Genomic DNA, 18,369 nt, shown 5'->3' on the forward strand with positions numbered 1-18,369 from the left:
TTACTTAAAAATAACAGCTTTCGAGAATTGGAAACTCTGTCTGATACCATCCAGTGTGTTACTTAAAATTTAGCATGCAGTCTCTGCAGTTATTGGGATGAAGGTTTCTAAAGTATGTTCAAAAATACTTTCTCTTCTGTCAGCACTAAATTTCAATCCTTAGAAAACCAGGATAGATTCATGGCACAAATTTTGTGTGTGTTGGGGTTTTTTTTGCCCCCGCCAAAAAAAACCCCCCCTTGTGATGAAACACGTAAGTTGGGACAAAATTTCTTCCCCACCCTGTCACACAGTCCAACATTTAGTAAATGCTGTTTTGGGAGGAGTATTCTCCATGCTGGTTTTCTGCTGTTTAAAGGGAGAACTTGTAGTTATTCATATTCTTGTTTTGGTTTTGTTTTGTTTTCAGCATCCAGAATAGTGCTATCATCAGAGACATGTGCATTCCTCTTACAGAGGCATGATATCCCAAAAGTAGTGTCCCTGGACCTGTGATGAGGATCTACAATATTTGCTTTCAAAGGGTAGAGTTTTTTGGGGTATGCTTTCTTCATGAATTTTATCAGTCAGAAGTGTGTTCTGCATGAAGCATGCTTTTGTCCCAAGTACATGGGAACCATCAAGTTAATAAGATACAAGAAAAGAAATGTTTGAAGTGGAAAGCCCCAGAATAAGTGAGAAATTGCCTGCACTGATAAAAAGACTTCTATATCAATAGCCAAATCATGTGCATTCTTGTATGTTACTACATTATCTGAGCAGGTCAGCTGACTAAAATGAGATAGATGTCTGTTCTCTTAGAAAATTAGAAATACTCTTTGTTCTTTCTTGTTCGTGATATACTGTAATTACTGTGTGTTCTTTCAGTTGAATTCTCCTATTAAAAAATGAAAATCACACAATATTCCAAGAACAGAGATGAGCATTTGTATTTGTGTAGCAGTTATTTTCTGTGGAATTAGCGGTGAATTTGTTAATAATCTCAAGGTCTTGACATTTGAATACAAAGTTCACAAGCTGGTACGTTCACACATGCTCATCAACTAGGAACAAAATCTTCAAACTGCTATTGTTGGAAAATCTAATGCCCTCCTAGAATCAGAATCCAGGCTGGAATAAGTGGTTTAATGTTATAGGTTAGAAGATAGACTACAGAAGACCCACACAAAACAAACTGCTCTTTCTCAGATGTCTGTAGAGGACATGGTTGGTTAGATATCTGGAATTCTTGCTTGGGCACTGCTACTAACTGAGCCTGTCAGTTATTGCGAAATATTTTACAGGGAAGGATTGTCAAATATGACTTTACTTCTGAAGTAGTTTCCTGGTTGAATCTTCCTGTACTTTTCGTACAGGATTGTATTTGTACTTGTAATGTTAGTACATCTCATAGATACCAGGCAGGCTTTTCACATGGTTGTTTCACTTTTTCTTTTCTTTTTTTTCTTTTTTAGGGAAAAAAAACCCTCTCTTTTTTCTGGGTTTTGGACATTCTCATCTAGTCTACTTCTGGAATAGAAGTGTACCTTTCAACTCAACAAATGAGACGTACTGCTACAGCACTGCCCAAGGCAGCACAGTGCTCCAAGGAGTAACTTTTGGTGGAATCCCAACTGTCCTGCTGCTTGATGTAACCTTCTTTTTTGTAAGCCCAGTTTCTATTTCTTGTATTGAATATCCTTGTGGCCTTCTCAGAAGTTAGATTGTTCAGAATTCTCTTATTTATCAGGTAGGGATTTGTTTCTGAGAATCTTCAGAATAAGAAATGTGCTAAGGCCATCCTGGGAACATCAAAACACTTTTAAAGTATTGATAAAGGCTCACATACGTGTGCGATGACAGTGTCACTGTATGTTGGCTGTGTAGATGTAGAGAGAGTGCAGTATCATAGGGTCTGTAATGTGGAGTCATGGTGGGCTTTGTAGTGGTAGCTCAAATTTCTGTGTTTTGTCTTAACTGCAAGAACATTTTTTCCTTACTCTGGGTTTAAGTGCTGGATACCTTTTCAGGAGGGGAACACCATTGCTAACTTCATTGTTTTTTCAAAAGGAAATACAATACGGAAAATCTCATTTCACGGAATTTTTTTTTTTTTTTTTTTTTTTTTTATATTTCATAAAGCTGTTGAGGAGATAATGTACTGATCAGCTCAGTCCTGACCAAAGGAGGAATAGGATTAGTTGCTGGTCTGGAGGCCTGAGACTTCAATAAAACTTATGGTTATTTCTACAAGTTTGGTCTAGGTGGTCTTAAGCGACCAGAAAAAGAGCTATAGATCTGAAATTGGCCTGATGAGTGAGGTTTCTGATAGTAAAATGAGACTAAAGGGATCACATAGTTCCTGAGTTCTGGAAAGCCATTGTGGAGAAACTTAAAACTACCTGTGTAAGGTGTGAGCTGGTAGTTCCGTAGGAACATAGAGGATGTTCCTAAATGTTATATAGTGGCATTCTTTGCTATTGATTTGGTGTATGCAGCTTGCTACCATAAATCCATTTTCTGAGTATGTACAGTATTTACTGCTCTGTGCGACTGATGGCACAGCATTTAATAAGATTTAGTTGGAGTGTTTGGGGGGACCTGTTTTTTTTTTTTAAAGATGTGGTTGAATTTTAAAATACTGAGTTCTCTGCTTTTGAGTTCCTTGCTGCTGACCCCTCCTCTGAAACAGCATTAGATAGAGAGTTAGAGGCAATGTAGAAGGCTCCTCTCTTCTTCAAGTGCCGAGTACTGCAATTTATTTAGCAACTTCTGTATTCCTGTGTTCATTACATGTTTACTGCCATTAAACTTCATGCAAGCATGAAGTTTAGTAACTGTCAGGTGATGGGTTTCTGAATATTATTTCTAGGCTGGTTTCCTAAGAATGTAAGGTTTATATATTGCATTGTCTTCCCATTTTTGTGTGGCAGTTCCTCCTAATAACTGTAGAATATGTTAGGCAATTTCAACCAAAGTTGTCAAAGAGTCTAGAGAACTTCCCTGCTTGCATGAAGTTTAATGGCCAGATGAAGGAGGAAGATCTAAATTAATATTCCCTGTTGGGAGGAAGGCTCTTCTAAGAAGGTTTTATTCATTGTGAAATAAGGAAATTAGCTGTGTAATCTTGACACATAGATAATCTTTACATGTATCCTGGCTGGTCAGTCGGTATTTGCATAGATCCAAATTAAGTTACATCACTAGCTTTCTAGCCAAACAGGTATGGGGTGTAGGAGGGGCTAGGGGGTGAGGACATATGCTACATATGCATAGAAAACAGGCCTTGTTACTTCTGCTTCATTGCTTCGTACAGAGCAACTTGTTTATTTAAAAAAAAGGAAACAAGAAATGCATCTATGAAATACATAGTCGTGCTTTTTTTTTTTTCCTTGTTTTCTAGCTTCTTTCAAAAAGTGAAAATACAGGGGGGAGATAAAAAATACGTTGCAGAGATCAAATACAAGTTTCTGAGGTTTATGAGTTATAATAATATATTACTTTTACTGAGGATAAAAATATTTGTCATACTTGAGAAAATAGTTGAGCCCCCTACAGCCTGTTTACATCACTGTTTAAGAATAAAATAAAATAAAATTGCAAGTCTTCCATCATAGTTCTGGTCATTAAGTAATGAATAATAGTAAAGCTGTATTTATGAAAATTTTTACTTCCTCTGAAGTACTACTTGCTACGTTTCCTGTCACAAACCTTCATACACTTGCAGTTTAGAAGTATTTTTGCATGCAGTTCTCCTCTTTTATAAATTAGGACAGGAAGGCAGGTGTTCTGTCCTTTGGTCCCAGACAGGTTGGTTTGTAGCATAGCCACCATTGGATCGGTTAACATATGGCAGTTGGTTTAGGAGCTTGGACAGCATTCTTTGACAGTTCCTATACACCTAAGAATAATTATTCTGAAGTGGAAAAGTAAATATTCAAAGATCTTTGTTTTTATTTCCTAGATTTTAATATTACTGTTTTCCATTATAAGAAAGAGGTTCTGGGACTACGGTCGTGTTGCTCTGGTGTCAGAAGCTGAAAGGTAAAAAGATATGCTGATTTGTTGAAACCATTTGGGGAATATGGAAGTAGGTACAGTAAATACGGCTTAAATTAAGTTTGTATCGATTAGGTGTGTTTGTAATCGCATGCACATATTTGTTAAAAATGTCATCATGCTGCTTTGTGTGAAATACGTCCCACTCACAGAGTTGCTCTTTGCGGTTTCAGTAATAAAGTTGTGAGTTTGGCACTGTCATGAGTTTCATTCTGCAGTTGTGGGTTAAGGAAGTGGAGGTGAGAAAATAGGCTGCTTGTCTGCTAACATGTCACATACCTACACATTGATGTTTATAGTGTGTTTCTGTGAAAGAAGGATATTAACTATTTTGTTTATCTTGGCTGAAGCCCAGTATCTTCCCAGAGCTCCCTATGCAGCCTGTGCCATAATATTTCTGAAGGGTTTAAAAATCAAAAAGAAAGGTATTGTTGCAGGTTTCTGAAATTCTTCACTGATTTTTAGTAATGCTGCAAATGAGCTTTTGATTATTATTTTTTTTAATATTATTTCTACAGGACGATGTCTTGGGATGTTTAAAAGCTAGCTGTCTATTTACGAAGTGGTAAACTTTTAACAGCGAGCCTCTTCCTGGTATTAGTGGTGTAACTAAGTTGTGGTAAATTCACAACGAAGCAATAGGAAAGGACTCAAAATGTGGCTTTAGGTGTAATCCATGTACAATTGTGAAAAGTAGATGGTGGGAAAAGAAAAAATGCGCAATAACTGAGACAGCTAGCTCAGGCAGCAAGAATGAAGATGCTGTGGTGTAGGCTTCCATGTGGGCTGTAGAGGCCTGCACGGGACAAACGGGTCCTTGAGCAGTCAGACACCTAGGAGCCTATGTTACTGTCCCTGCTGGACTGTGACCTGAGCGAGCTAGGTCAAAATTATCATAGATACACCGATGAATACACTCCATTTTAACATGTATTGTAATGTAATTATGGGCACATCACCATTGCAACATTTCTTTTTAGCAACAAACTAAAACCAGGTACTTTGCTATATTTGAGGGCCACTGAGTCTCTAAATGTTTCTAGCCTTGCTGCAGGACTGAATTTGTGTGAGGAGGTGGCCCTGCAGGTAGGGGTTTACTTATGCAGAGAGATTCTGAGCCACACAGTAGTGGCTGTAAGATGAAGGAAGAGAGGTGGAGGGAAAGGAGTTGATGTCTTGTAATGAGGAATATCTGAACAGGAATCTACCTTGCAAATCTGATCCTCAATGGGCTTCCAAACCTGTGTTGTATTCTTTTATTTACTGTGGTTTAATATCCCAATAAAACATTGTTTTCTTTCTAGTTCAGTTAAATGCTCTCATGTCAGGAGCTCACATCCTCCCTTTTCAACATGAGACACAGCAAATGTTTCTATAATTAAGCATATGCTACAAGATGAAAACCACAGCTTTCCTAAGTGGAAAAGTGTTTTTGTACTACTTCCCTTAGTTACTTCAGAATTGTTAAAGCTGAAATAATTCTGTGGAATTCCATCGTCTGTTATTAAAGATACTTAAAAGCGTCATTTAATGTATTTTAGTGAATCAAGATACAACCGATTGTCAACATCTTCATCAGTACCTGAAGATCTTGAATATGATAGGGTAAGTATTCTAGAGTTTTGATGTGTTTTTTTTAATGCAAGCTATTTAATGGAATCTCTTGTAATTTGCCATTCCACCTAGCCCAGTGAACCGGTCATTAAGCTGGAAGAACATCTATATGCAAAAATTAGTCATGTATTGTGTTTTTATAGAACCATACGTAATCTCTCTCCATTTTCTGAGAAACTATTGCTATATCACAAATCAGTATCTTGGGTCGTCATTTTTAAGTGACTTTTTTTTTTTTTAATTAGGAGGGGGACTACATGTTAGAATTTCAGAGGGGAGGCAGGGAAGAAAAAAGACTACTAAATAATTTGTGCTTAAATAACAGTTCAAAAAGTTATATTATGTTCACGTTGCAAATAATACATAGTTGGTCTTTATAGTACATTGCCTTCCTCATAAAGATGAGAAAACTGGATGCAAGTGCGAGGCTAGTAATAATGCTATGTGCTCTTAATATTAAAACTGTTTTGGAGTGGAAGATAATTTTTTGGCCAAACTTTTAATTGGTTCTATCCATAGTCTCTCTGGAGTCTTTGAATTCACGCATCTCTATCATTTTGTGTTGCAGCTTCACAATGAAGCATGCGAGAGTTGTTAAAATGTAGGCTGCCATCACTGGACATTTTGTATATGTATCAACTCAGTATCTAGCCTTGCAACTAAATAATTGTGTGAGCGTCAAAAGCATAATGGTGTTTGATCAGGATGCTCTGCTATTTGTGTAGTTTTCTTCATCTTTTTTAAAACCATAAAGCAACTTTATAATTAAAACTGTTGAATAAAAATGTGTCTCTAGCTTGATACTATTCACTTGAAAGAAGATGCTTTTGGAGAGACAGGATTTTTTTTGAACCATACTGGAACATTCAGTGAGATGTGATCTCTGCTGTACAGTTTCATAGGAAGATTTGTAAACCTATACAAGAAGCCTTTCTGGTGATGTAATCACAGCATTGTTTCTAACTACCATTTAACTGATTAACTTGCATTAGCCTCTCATGGAACTTGTCCTTGAAATTGGAGAGTCTCTGGAAATGGTTTTGGAAAAAATAATCACCTTTTCTGCTCTAAAACAATCCTTTAAAAAAATTCCTTAGAAGCCTCAATCTTGACTTCTGTTCATTGGAGATGGGATCTGGACACACTTGTGTGCCCAGGCAATAAATGTGCAAGTGAAAAAAAAAAAACAACCCTCTGAAGACAGACATATGAAGTGCCTTGTAAAAAGTGTGTAGAGTATGAGGTATTTTTCTGTATGTTTCTAAATGGTGATTTCATAGCAACAAACTGCCAGCTTTTTAGCTGAGAGATTGACTTAATAGAAACACTTCTCTTAATTGTACAGATTAGAGACTACATTTTTTGTATGTTAGCTCCTAAAGACTTCCTTCTTTATTTATAGGGGTTTTGTTCTTGGATGACAGCTGCTTTTCGGATGCAGTAAGTGTATGAAACAGAAATAGTGAGCTGTGGTTTGCTTTGCTCTTTTTTTATTTAAAAAAGAGGGGTTACATTCAAAATTTTTTTTTCCCTTGAGTAGATAGAATTTAATACAAATAGTGATACAGGTGCCTCTGGTGGGGTGGAAAAAGAGTATGAAAACAAGGTCAGCTTATGAGAATACTTCTTCAGGATACAGTCATCCTTCAGCTGGCAGCCCAGGGACTTCCTGATCTTGGGACAGTGTGTAAACCTAAGTGAATCTATAGCATTTATATGGATTCTGAGCTAATAACTAGGCTCTAGGCTTTTACCCTTCAAAGAGTTCTGTGTGGGCGTTCCCCTGTTTGAAGCCAGTAGGGCCCTGGGCAGGAAACAGGGTTTCCCTGCAAGGATTTCTGTGGAGAACTGGTGGTTTGGCTGGGGCTGGAATTGACTAACTAGGAAAAGCCCATCCCACTGTTTCCCAGAAACTGAGCATTAGATGTGTGATGTTCGTTCTTTGCATCTCTTGGGGCTTAGTAAATCATGATTTTTAAAAATCAGTTTCTAGCTTGGGTACATTGAAACAAAAAAGGGGTGGGGATTGAGCCTGTCTTTTTCTCCATTTTTGCTAGTGCAGTTCCTTCCTTTTCCAAGAACTCCTATTTTAATGATTTGTCCTGCTGACAATGGATAGATGATGAGAGTTAATTCCAAAGCCTATTAATATCTTCTGTTAATTGGATGTCGTAAAAGTAAGGTGATTCTGTTGTCATTTTCCTCATGGGGAGCCTTTATGGAGATGAGTGAACACCGTCACAGTGTGATCTTAAAGTTTGAGAGCTAGGCTTAACACCTTGTGACTGTCATAAAGCAGGAGGTCACAGCAAATGACTTTGTTCTTTTTTAGGCTGATAAAAAAGAATTTGGATTTGTATTTGCTTTTCAGATTACTTGTTTCCGTCTTAAATTCCCTCATGTTAATTTTTGTATGTTGATACTGCACAAGAAAAAGACACTTTTGGACCTTAAATTTATGCATGAAAGAACACAACCATGTTGAAAACAGATAGGGATTGATGGAGATGTCACTGGGTAGACTGAGAAATTAGCGTATGTTCAAAAACCACCCCAAAAAACCGCAAGGATATTAAGTAGACTGACCGTGTGCTTTTCTGTCTATGATGCAGCGATGATGAGATTCATGAGAGATGTGGTGAAGATGCCATACATTACCTTGCCTTCCAGCGTCACATCATCTGTTTGTTGATTGCTGTCAGCATTTTGTCTGTGTGTGTCATATTGCCTGTCAACTTATCGGGTGATCTACTTGGTAAGAATTTTTTGTGTATTCTGAGAAGAATTTTGTGTTTTATATCATTGCAAAAGCTTTTAGGATTTTTTTATTTTGGTAAACTTTGTAAGGTTTGTGTCGTTTTGTTGTGGGTGTCATCGTCCTCCGCCCACTCAGTCTGATGTGTGTGTCATTTTGTGTGAAATTCGTATGAGAGTAGAGGGTTCTTTAAATGTCTGGCAAAAACTGTTGTCAGAAACAAGATGGCAGACCACATGCAGACATAGACAGCTAGACCTAGAAGGCTCAAGGCAGGATTAACTTGACCTATGCCCTCTTAACTGGTGTTTATCTAGGCACTCTTTATGATTTTTATAGGTGGTTATTGCCAACGGAAACTGTCTTCACAGTTGAGAAATCTTTTTCTAGTGTCCAGTCTGAATCTCTTTTGCTGCTGCTGGGGAGAATAGATAATTCTTTTCCTCTTTGCAATATCCTTTTAGCTGCTTGAGGATTAACAATTCATCTGTCTTTTTCCCTCTTTTTTTATAAACCAGACCAGTTAATTTGGTCATTAATGAGAAATGTTTTCCATTTGGCTGGTCATAAAATCATCAGCCATCCTCTGAGCTTTTTTATTATCTAGCTAGACTGTCTCCCATTGTTCCCTTCTGTCTTGGTTTGTGGCTCAAAACTGGACAAATCTTCTCGCTGAGACTTTGTCAGTGCTGACAGACAAAGAATTATTTCAGGTTTTTTGCAGTCTAGTCCTGATTATGTCTGCCAGTGTGACACCTACCTCTTTCCATTATTAACTCACACTCAACAAATACAGTAAGTGTGTCCTCTAGTCTGTCATTCAGGTTGCTAATGAGAATACTGGTGGACACAATTCTTAAATCCTCTTTCAACATTCTGCCATTTTTGATAATGAGCGCTTATAAGCCCATTTTATACCTGGCTTTGTAACAGTCTTGTCAAGATCATGTTTACGGAGTTGTTCGCTGTTGATCATCTTGGTGAATAACGATGCAAAAAAAAGCGGTAATTCATTTGGTTTTCCCAGGAGCTCTCAAGCGGAGTACTTGCTTGTGTTTTGTTCTGTTTGTTCTTATACCACAGCAATTGCATCTTATTTTGTGTACTGACCTCGCTGATCTTTGTCCCTATAATTTATTCTCTTCTATTGTCCTTAATAATGTGGCCTAGTTTTTGTTTTCAGTGTACTCCTACCTGTGTTTTAAAAAGCCTTGTGACTTAGCCCTCATCTGTAATGGGATACATTGTACCTGTGTGTTTAGTATTGTTTCTTTATGGAACTGCCATCTCTGACTTCCCTTTTATGAGCTCTTTCTTAGCAATTCTCTGTTTATATTAATAATCTGCTTTCTTAAAGACCATTGGTGTTCTTTTTTCTTTCTTTGCATTTCTTTTCTTTTTTTTGCTCTTTCATAGGACCCTTTATCACTTCACAGTCACTTCTCCTTCCTTGCTTTCCATCTCTGTGTTCTCAGTCAGCATCCCTAGTTTTACAGAATCAAATCCAACACACTGGTGCCCTAGTTGCTGTCTTCACCTCCTTCGTAAAGAGAAAGATGCTGGTGCCTTCCAAGAACTTACAGAACGTAGTTCCCTCTTCTGGTCTAGTTACTACCTGTATATTTATACCAAAATGGATTTTCTAATGTGCATCAATTTGTGTGCACTGTCTTTCTCTAAGTAAAATTTGATAAAAGTTGTAATATCTTGGATACCAGTAGATGCTCTCTGTTAATGCAAATGGCAGAGTATGGCTGGCCACCTAAAGCAGGAGAATACAGCTTCTGTTTTCCTGCATTAATTTTTGTGATTCTAGGAGATATGGCTGAAAAACAAATATGAAGTTTTAGTGTCTCTCCCCTTCTTCCTCCCCTTCCACCATATGTTGATTTTGTGCATTTGCAGTTCTTCCTGTTGTGATGACTTAACTTGCAATGTGGTTGTTTAGCTTTCCAGATACACTTAGCTCTTTTTCTTTTGTGAACATGTACTCAATTTTCATTCACTTGCATTGTCATTTTTTAAAATACTTGGCAGTCTAGAGAAACAATGTCATATAAACTTTCTCATTTTTGACCTTACTAGGGTTATCAGTACTGTTTTGTCAACACTGAATTAATGCAGTTTAAAAAACTGAGATAAGAAATCAGTGAAGATGGAATAAAAATGTGAAGGAAATACATTCAAATCCCTGAACAATGTTGTTAATGGACTTGGAGGGAGAAAGGGAACTGCTGCAAAGATCTAGTATTCAGATTTTTAAAATAATCTATTATTTCTCTTGATGGGTTGAATGCGGTATAATCCTGGGGGTTTTTTTCCAACTCTAAAATGCAATACAGTGTAAACCAGAATTAATTATGATTCTAAATCTTTTTAGCAATGAACATGCTCAGCATTAAAAAGAAGTATATCAACATTTAAAAGAAATAAGAGTAAAAGCTGACTTTCTGATAGTTTGCCTGTAAATGTTCCACCAGTTAATTATGTTACTTGGTTTTGTTGTTTTTAGATAAAGATCCCTATAGTTTTGGAAGAACAACTATAGTAAACTTACAAACTGGGTAAGTAAATCTTGCAGAGTACTTTTATGCTTATGTCTGTTTCCTGCCATAGTCTCTGAACACATGAATTGATACTTGCAGCATGGCTTATGGGGTAGGAATTACTTACTCGTACTTCATCACCTGAAACTGGGATACGTTCAACTTCAGGCTATGCAGTTACAGTGCTGATAAGAAATCTGGAGACTTGGCTTCTATTCTCTCAGCTCTTACTTCTTACACCACGTGTTTCTCTTGGCTAATGACTGCGCATCTAGCGATATTATTTTCAGAAATTTCCACATTAAGAGAAACCATACTTCAGAAGGAAAATAAAACTGACAGCTTTACTAGAGTGTGTAACTCGGATGATTTAAATTCTCTTACATCAGATTTATCTGTGTGCATATCTCTCCCATCCGAGATCACGATTAAAATTACTTCTATGTGTTTTTAAAAGTCTGTAAAATAGTTGAGATACAAAGATGTACAATTTTTCTGTTTTATTACTTGATCATTCCACGTCTATCCATGCTACTATGTCCAATAGAGTTTCTGCCGATGCACTTTAGTTTTTTTTAACCATGTTATGAATCCTAGTAACTAGTGGGGATTTTCTGTTTGGTTGGCGTTTTTTATCTGTAAAATAGGTTCCTGTATTTTAGGTTAATAGTAATTATTAATGCTCTTCACAAAACTGAAGAACTGTTCACAGAACAGAACTTCTGTAAGCTTTGAGGAAGGAGCTATCGGAGAAGCAGAATTTGCTCCCTGTGTTAGGCTGTTTTCAATTTGAGTAAGGATTGTGTTCAAGGAGAGTTCGGTTAAGCACTCAGCACAGTAACTAATAAGGCCAATAAAAAACATTTTGGCAAATAGCATGGTGTGTGCTATTGGTCATCTGAATGAGAAGACGCAAGTCAAATGCTGCCCAAAAATGTCCATGTCATAGAATATCTGTTTTCTTTGTAGGTCTGTTACCTATAGAATTTTATGATAAGCAAGTAACCCTAATGACTTTCCAAGGCATCTGCATAGGTGTGACTGACTACCAGTAGCTACCTTTTTTTCTTGTTATGTGTTCAATGAGAGGTTGTAATCTGCTTAGCATTTTGATGGCTACTTGTATCATTTGGACAATTAGTTCTTCCTGTTTCTCATATTCATAACATTTTGTCCGACAGTAATAATCTTCTTTGGCTGCACACAGTTTTTGCTGTTGTTTACCTGATTCTGACTGTTGGCTTCATGAGACATCACATGAAGTATGTCACATACAAAGAAGAAAACATAGTAAGTTTCTGTACTGGGGTGAAAAAAAACATACAGCATGTTTTCAAGTGGATAATGCTAAAAAAGAAAATTGCTAAGATGCCTCCTGCTTGCTAGAATGTGACATAAGTGTGAAGGAATTCACTGAAAGCAAAGCTCCACTGAGTGAACTGTGAAAATGGATGAAGGGGATTGGGGAGAGATTTGTGAAATTTTGGTGTAACCTATTACCAATGTAGAAGGTGAATGTGGTGCTGTCTTGAATAGATGCAGCTCCCATCAAAATCAAAATTTCCTACCTTTTTTTGCCCTCTACAAGACAGCTACTTGTGCTGTGTCACCACTGCCTTCCTCACGTTCTTGTTTTCTCTTTCGTGATGTGGTTTCTCAAAATTGGAGTTGCATTTTTTTCTTGCAGGTTAAGTGCACATTGTTTATAACTGGTCTTCCAAAAAATGCAAAAGAAGAGACAATACAAGGCCATTTCACGTAAGTTCCATGCTAGAGTAGTATCATTAGGAACAGGAGATTTAAAATTGTCCTAGTAATTTTACCTGCTCAAGCAGAAATGGTTTTTGACTTTTGCACTGTTTAAAATTTATATTATAGTATTCGTCTTCTACAAGCATATCTTATTCCTTAGACAGAATTGAGAAAAGATTATATTTCCATAAAGTCAGTTAGCTGATCTTAAAATTAGAATCTAAGAAAGTGGCTGTGTATCCATGCTTTCCAATCATGCTCCTATCTCATATTAAAGTCACTTTCAGGAACTGTCTCTCTGGAGGTCTCCACTTTATGATACCTCATTCAGAAATGAAATGAGTGACTGAGATGTCAGTTAGACATCAGTGATGCTCTTTAAAACAGTTTCTTCGTTGTACTTTCTGTTCTTACGGTCTCACGTACTGCTTCCTTTTCAGTGCTGCCTACCCAACCTGCACTGTGCTGGAGGTCCAGCTGTGTTATGACGTAGCCAAGCTTATTCGTCTCTTCAAAAAAAGGTACTTGTTTTTGTAATCTATGCGAGTTTAGCATAGTTTTGTGAACGATTTGCCAGTCCTTAATCAACATACACCAGTAGTACTAAGATTGCACATACTAGAAATGAATTTGGCTCTTAAAGGTCTGGTCTGGACTTCAGTTAGATTCAGCTGTGTTCTAAGGTGAGTTGTGGGGTTCAGCCCGTTTCTTGTAGGTGTGATACGTTGTGTGTTGCGTAAGATAAGCTTTGACTTGCTGATTATTTATTTATGTATGTATTTAACTATTGTCAGGCAGTGCAAAGTGAAAAACCCAACTATTGAATTAATAACTCTGGGACCCTGCTTCTTTGGCCAGAGGTGCTGGTCACGGGAGAAAAAAGTGTTGTCTTCTGGGCTATACATTGGTTTTTCTCCTGGAACCTCACTACAAGTGTAGGCTGTAAAATGCTGTTACAGACTTGAAAATAAATTATACTAAGTAGCCAAAATAAGGTATATGAATATCTTTGGTGACCGATTAATTTGTTACCAGTCCTTGACATAACTTTTTTTTCTTGGAGATTATATTCTTCTTGAGCCTGATGTTGATGCTGTTTTCTTGCAAAATGTTATGGATGTATTTTTCTGTCCAGAAAACAGGCAGAAAAAAGCCTGACTTACTATGAACACCTGCATCAGAAGTATGGCAAGCGGGTCCAAATCAATCCTAAGCCATGTGGTCAATTCTGCTGTTGTGAAATGAGAGGATGTGAAAGGGTAAGAGATTGTGTTCATTTTTAGTTACGGCTAGGTAGATTGTTGGAAGAGTAGAGAATAGTTTTTGTGTGACATCATTGAGCTTCAGAAAATTCATTTATTGCAGATAGCTCATCCTTCATGTTCTTGCACTGTACAGAAAAGGAATTCCCCAAAACTTTTAAAATGTAATCTTAGTGCAAAAATTGAAGTACAAGAAAAACTTCCTGTTTGTTTGTCTTTGCATTGTGATGTGATTTGTAATTTGTGGAAGTAGTATAAGGAAGAGAGGCTATGGTTTGTGTAAGCTGTATTTTAATGAAGATATTAGCCTTCTGGTACTTGGATGTAACAGTCATCAATTTCCTGACAGGAGGATGCTGTAGATTATTATACCAGAGTTAAAAATGAACTGATGGAAGAATATTCAAAAGAGGAACAAGCTGTTCATAATAACCCACTGGGAATGGCTTTTGTAACATTTCAAGAGAAGTCCATGGCAACCTAGTAAGTTTTGTCTGCTGTCTTGTTTGTTCTCTTTTAACTACAATAGTACACCTGATCTCCTGTTTGTGTGGCTTGTTTGCTTATGTTGGTTCTTCTTCCTTTCTTCTGCTTCACCATCCTGTGGATTTGGTCTGCTTTGCTTTCCAGCAAATTTTCCCGTAAGTGTGCATTTAGATTCTATGCTTCGAGTGAAGAAACGATCTAAGGGACTAAATGGCTCTGGACATTTATTGGGATAAGGAGCCTTTCTCTTCTGTGTGGGATCCAGTCCATCAGTGTAGGTTAGTACTAGGCCAGACTAATTGGCTCTTGAATACGAATTACTGATTTCTCCATTTTCTACTGTGCAAATGGTCCAATTACTTATCACAGTGGGTGCAAATTACACTTCTAGTTAGTCATCTCAACCAAGTAGAGTCAGTGACTGACCTGGCCATAGATGATAGATACAGATTACATATCTCTCTTACCTGTTATTATAGATACATATGTAGGCCTAATATCAGAAGTTGTTCAACGCCTTTTACTCGGCCCTTTGTAGAGAAAATGCATGTAGCCTCTCATTTTCTGTTGGCACTTCGTGAGCATCTTTTACTAACACAAAGTGGGTAAAGGGAAGCAGAATAATATTTGTATTACAAAAATAACACATCATGCCTTTTTTATTCTTCATAGCCTCTCTGATTTAAATTGTGTGCAGTCTTTTGACCTTCAAGTCATGTTAGAGCACCAGTCTTTCAGGCTCTTTTTCAAAGAAGTCCAGGGTTTAGAATTCCTTGCAAGAATTTGAGATGCTGGAGAAAGTTTTGCTTGCTGCTTTTTAACTGAGTTGTGATTGTGTGGTAAAATCTGCCCTCCTCCTAATTTTGTAATGCTACACACCATATTTAGAGAATCTAGAGCATGAAATAACATTTTAAGATGTGAAACTGAAAGAAGAAATAAGCACTGAAGTTCCTTCTCAAGCTGCTAATTTGCCCAGTACAGTTTTCATGGGATAGTCTCTCCTTGGGCATGTGTTCTGAGTTGCACTGCAGGCGTCTCTGAGTTGAATTATCAAGAACTGAAAAGAGTTTACGTTTTTTAGCTTGGAATTGATGCGGTGGACTCCATTCTCTGGAAAATTAGGTTAGATTACATGTGAAACTGAGGCTACCATCAAATTAGAAAGTTATTTGGTGCCCTTAGTGTGCTCTGCTCCACAGAGCCCTGAAATAGGATGGGAGAAACAGGAAGCCAGGACTGAGGTTCATGGAGTCAGGGGTTGCAGAACCTTGGTTAATGATGGTGCTCGGTAGTATGGCTGGTAGTGCTAAAGCTTGCTCTGTATGTATTTTTAAAAATAAACTATCAAAGTATAATTAACTTTCTTAAATACTTGCTGCTGCAAGATGCTGGCAATTTGACGTCACTACTTGAATTCTGGTAAGGTAAAGAGCTGGGTTTTGGGGGTTATTTTTGTTTGTTTGTTTGGTGTTAGTGTGTGTGGTTATCTCTTTTCTTTATGTTAAGGGCACAACTGAGAAACAAGCATGTTCAGGAATTTTAGAGTCTACCCGTTCAAATATAATATATACTGTTTCCATGCTAGTGTAATAGAGCTTATCTGGAGTGGAACTTCTTTTACACAGTAACACGCACACAGTTGTACTGTCTCTGAATATATGCCTAGCACGTTTATTGCTGTGTTTTGAGAAATCTTTTAAAGTGTTTATTCTGGGCATGTTTAAATTTTGTTAAATACATTGATTGTCGATCAACTCATAACATTTGAAGATAAAATTAAGTATTGTGATTATTTTAGGAGTGGATGAAAGTGGGTAATATTTTGAATTGTGAGAATACCAGCATGATAAAAAATTTTCTGAGAATTGGTACTCAAGGCAAAATTGGCTAGTTTTGATACTAGTGTAATGAAATGAGAGTGCAGATTAATCCTTTAGTCTGCTTTGATTTGAAAACAGCCGTAATTATGTAAAGAGCTGTTTGGGGAAGTGGCTGTCTTTGTTTTTATTTTTTCCAATGCTCTCAGGCTTTGATCTATTTTTTAATCTTTTTTTCATACGAGTCACTGCTGCTGTTCATGTTGGTAGAAGCACTGAACAGTTCAAACCAAGACTGCTTTTTGTTTCCAACTTTGTCAGATCTCAAAGACCTGTGGTAGTAACTGTTTATATGATGGTCATTACATGCATGATATAATGTTATGTTGTTGTCTAAGTACTATCTTGATCTCTGGTTATTAAAAGCAAAAAAATCTTTATCACTATCCCCAGTCTTTCTCATTACATATGCAGCATTTTCAGGTGTAAAAATTTGGAAAAATCCTCCTCTTCATTTTCTTCCTTACAGTATCCTTAAGGACTTCAATGCCTGCAAATGTCAGAGTATTAAGTGTAAAGGAGAACCCCAGCCATCGTCCTACAGCAGGGAGCTGCGCATATCAAACTGGGAGGTTACATATGCTCCTTATCCTGAGAATATTTGTTGGTAAGATCCCTGTCTTACATCCATTTATTTATGATAATGTAGGTTTAGAATGGGGTCAGGAGAAGGGGGCTGAGTGCATTTTTTTTTAACCCTAAACTAAGATTTTATGTAGTGTTTGGATGTGGCTGAGCTGCATCTTTATTTCCATTACTGGTGTTCTTCATTGACCTCGGGGAGGCCTCTCTGAGGCTGACTAGAGTTTTGCCACCCCAAAGTTCTGGTACCTGCAGATCCTGTTAACAAAAAAAAAAAAAAAAAAAATCAGCTTATTAATGTCCGTGCCTCAGCGTTTCCATTTTTTGAGGTTAATGCATATCTACTGTTGAGATCTGAGGAAAGCAACTTGTTGTTAGTGCTGCGTATTCTCCAAGTATGTTGTGTTTTTTTTTTTTTGAGTTGCCACATGACGAGTATAACTTGATCCACTCTGTGAACTATGGTCTGTCTTCTAACATCTATTTATGGACCCAATAAATTTCCCAGACTTTACCCACCACTTACAGGAGAGTGTTGGAAAACAGATAAATGCTTTTTTTGAATTAAACTGTTCCTGTGCTGCCTTCTGTCATGCTTATAGGCTGAAAATGACAAAACATTTTCCAATTGCTTTGCAAATAACTTAGGGTTGGGTCAATATAATCTCCTGTTCATATAACAGTAAATTTGTTGTGACATTTCCATTGTCCAAACCAAAACTGCAAGTGAGACACAAACATGCACAAGTTACTGTAGTTTACCTGGATGTAACATTTTTTTTTTAAAAGTACACTTTTTTCCTAATTATTTTAATAGGAAATTACTTTTAAGGTGACTATGCCATCTGTTTCTAATAATTGAGAGGTTTTCTCTAGAACTACAATTCTGCAGTTGGGAATAAAGTACAGAATCTTTAACCATAAAGCAAACAACCATAATTCTTAGCTGTGTTCTTTGTAGCTGTGTTATTTTGAGACATGAATTAAAAATCTCTTGCAAGCTGCTTTCCAAGTAGGGTCAGTTTAATCTGCCTCTTTCATGAAAGGGTTCTTGCATGTGTGTGTGCTTCATTTCCTCTTCCTTTCTTCAAGCACTGTCTTATGGACACAGGAAATGATCGTTGAGACTCTGGGTTGAAGCACTTACAAAGCTTTTCTAAACATCTCTGAGAGGGGAAGATGGTGGGGTTTTGTTGGTTGGTTGGTTTGGTTTTGTTTTGGTTTTTTTTTAATGTTCTCCCCTCTCACTTGAAGAAGAGGAGGCACAGGGATTTGCCAAGTTACTTACCTAGGTTCACAAAAAGAGTTGTCGTAATTGGGGATGTTACTGACCCTCTGTGTCCCTGTTTCTTCTGTTCTAAATACTTGGCTTTGGTTGGGGTTCAAATCATTCCACTCCTTTTGGGAATCGTTTCAGATAACATTTAAGAACTTTACCTGTTTAAGACCTATGG

The 18,369-nt window shown here is 37.2% G+C and overlaps 1 protein-coding gene across 1 annotated transcript in view; it reads left to right on the top strand.

Moving 5' to 3' along the window:
* Nucleotides 1–1,460: 1,460 nt before the first annotated feature.
* TMEM63A (transmembrane protein 63A) overlaps nucleotides 1,461–18,369 on the top strand; it is a gene marked incomplete at its 5' end in the record, with an annotated part of 30,055 nt that continues 13,146 nt past the window's right edge. The window contains 12 exons of the mRNA XM_009573902.1: nucleotides 1,461–1,645; nucleotides 3,944–4,023; nucleotides 5,580–5,643; nucleotides 7,055–7,092; nucleotides 8,265–8,407; nucleotides 10,920–10,971; nucleotides 12,135–12,243; nucleotides 12,641–12,711; nucleotides 13,146–13,226; nucleotides 13,841–13,964; nucleotides 14,317–14,450; nucleotides 16,803–16,940. Of these exons, the coding sequence (XP_009572197.1) occupies nucleotides 1,461–1,645; nucleotides 3,944–4,023; nucleotides 5,580–5,643; nucleotides 7,055–7,092; nucleotides 8,265–8,407; nucleotides 10,920–10,971; nucleotides 12,135–12,243; nucleotides 12,641–12,711; nucleotides 13,146–13,226; nucleotides 13,841–13,964; nucleotides 14,317–14,450; nucleotides 16,803–16,940 (1,219 nt within the window). The remainder of the gene's footprint in view (nucleotides 1,646–3,943; nucleotides 4,024–5,579; nucleotides 5,644–7,054; nucleotides 7,093–8,264; nucleotides 8,408–10,919; nucleotides 10,972–12,134; nucleotides 12,244–12,640; nucleotides 12,712–13,145; nucleotides 13,227–13,840; nucleotides 13,965–14,316; nucleotides 14,451–16,802; nucleotides 16,941–18,369) is intronic.

The sequence above is a fragment of the Fulmarus glacialis genome, unplaced genomic scaffold (assembly GCF_000690835.1).
Source record: "Fulmarus glacialis isolate BGI_N327 unplaced genomic scaffold, ASM69083v1 scaffold20793, whole genome shotgun sequence".
Lineage (NCBI taxonomy): Eukaryota > Metazoa > Chordata > Aves > Procellariiformes > Procellariidae > Fulmarus > Fulmarus glacialis.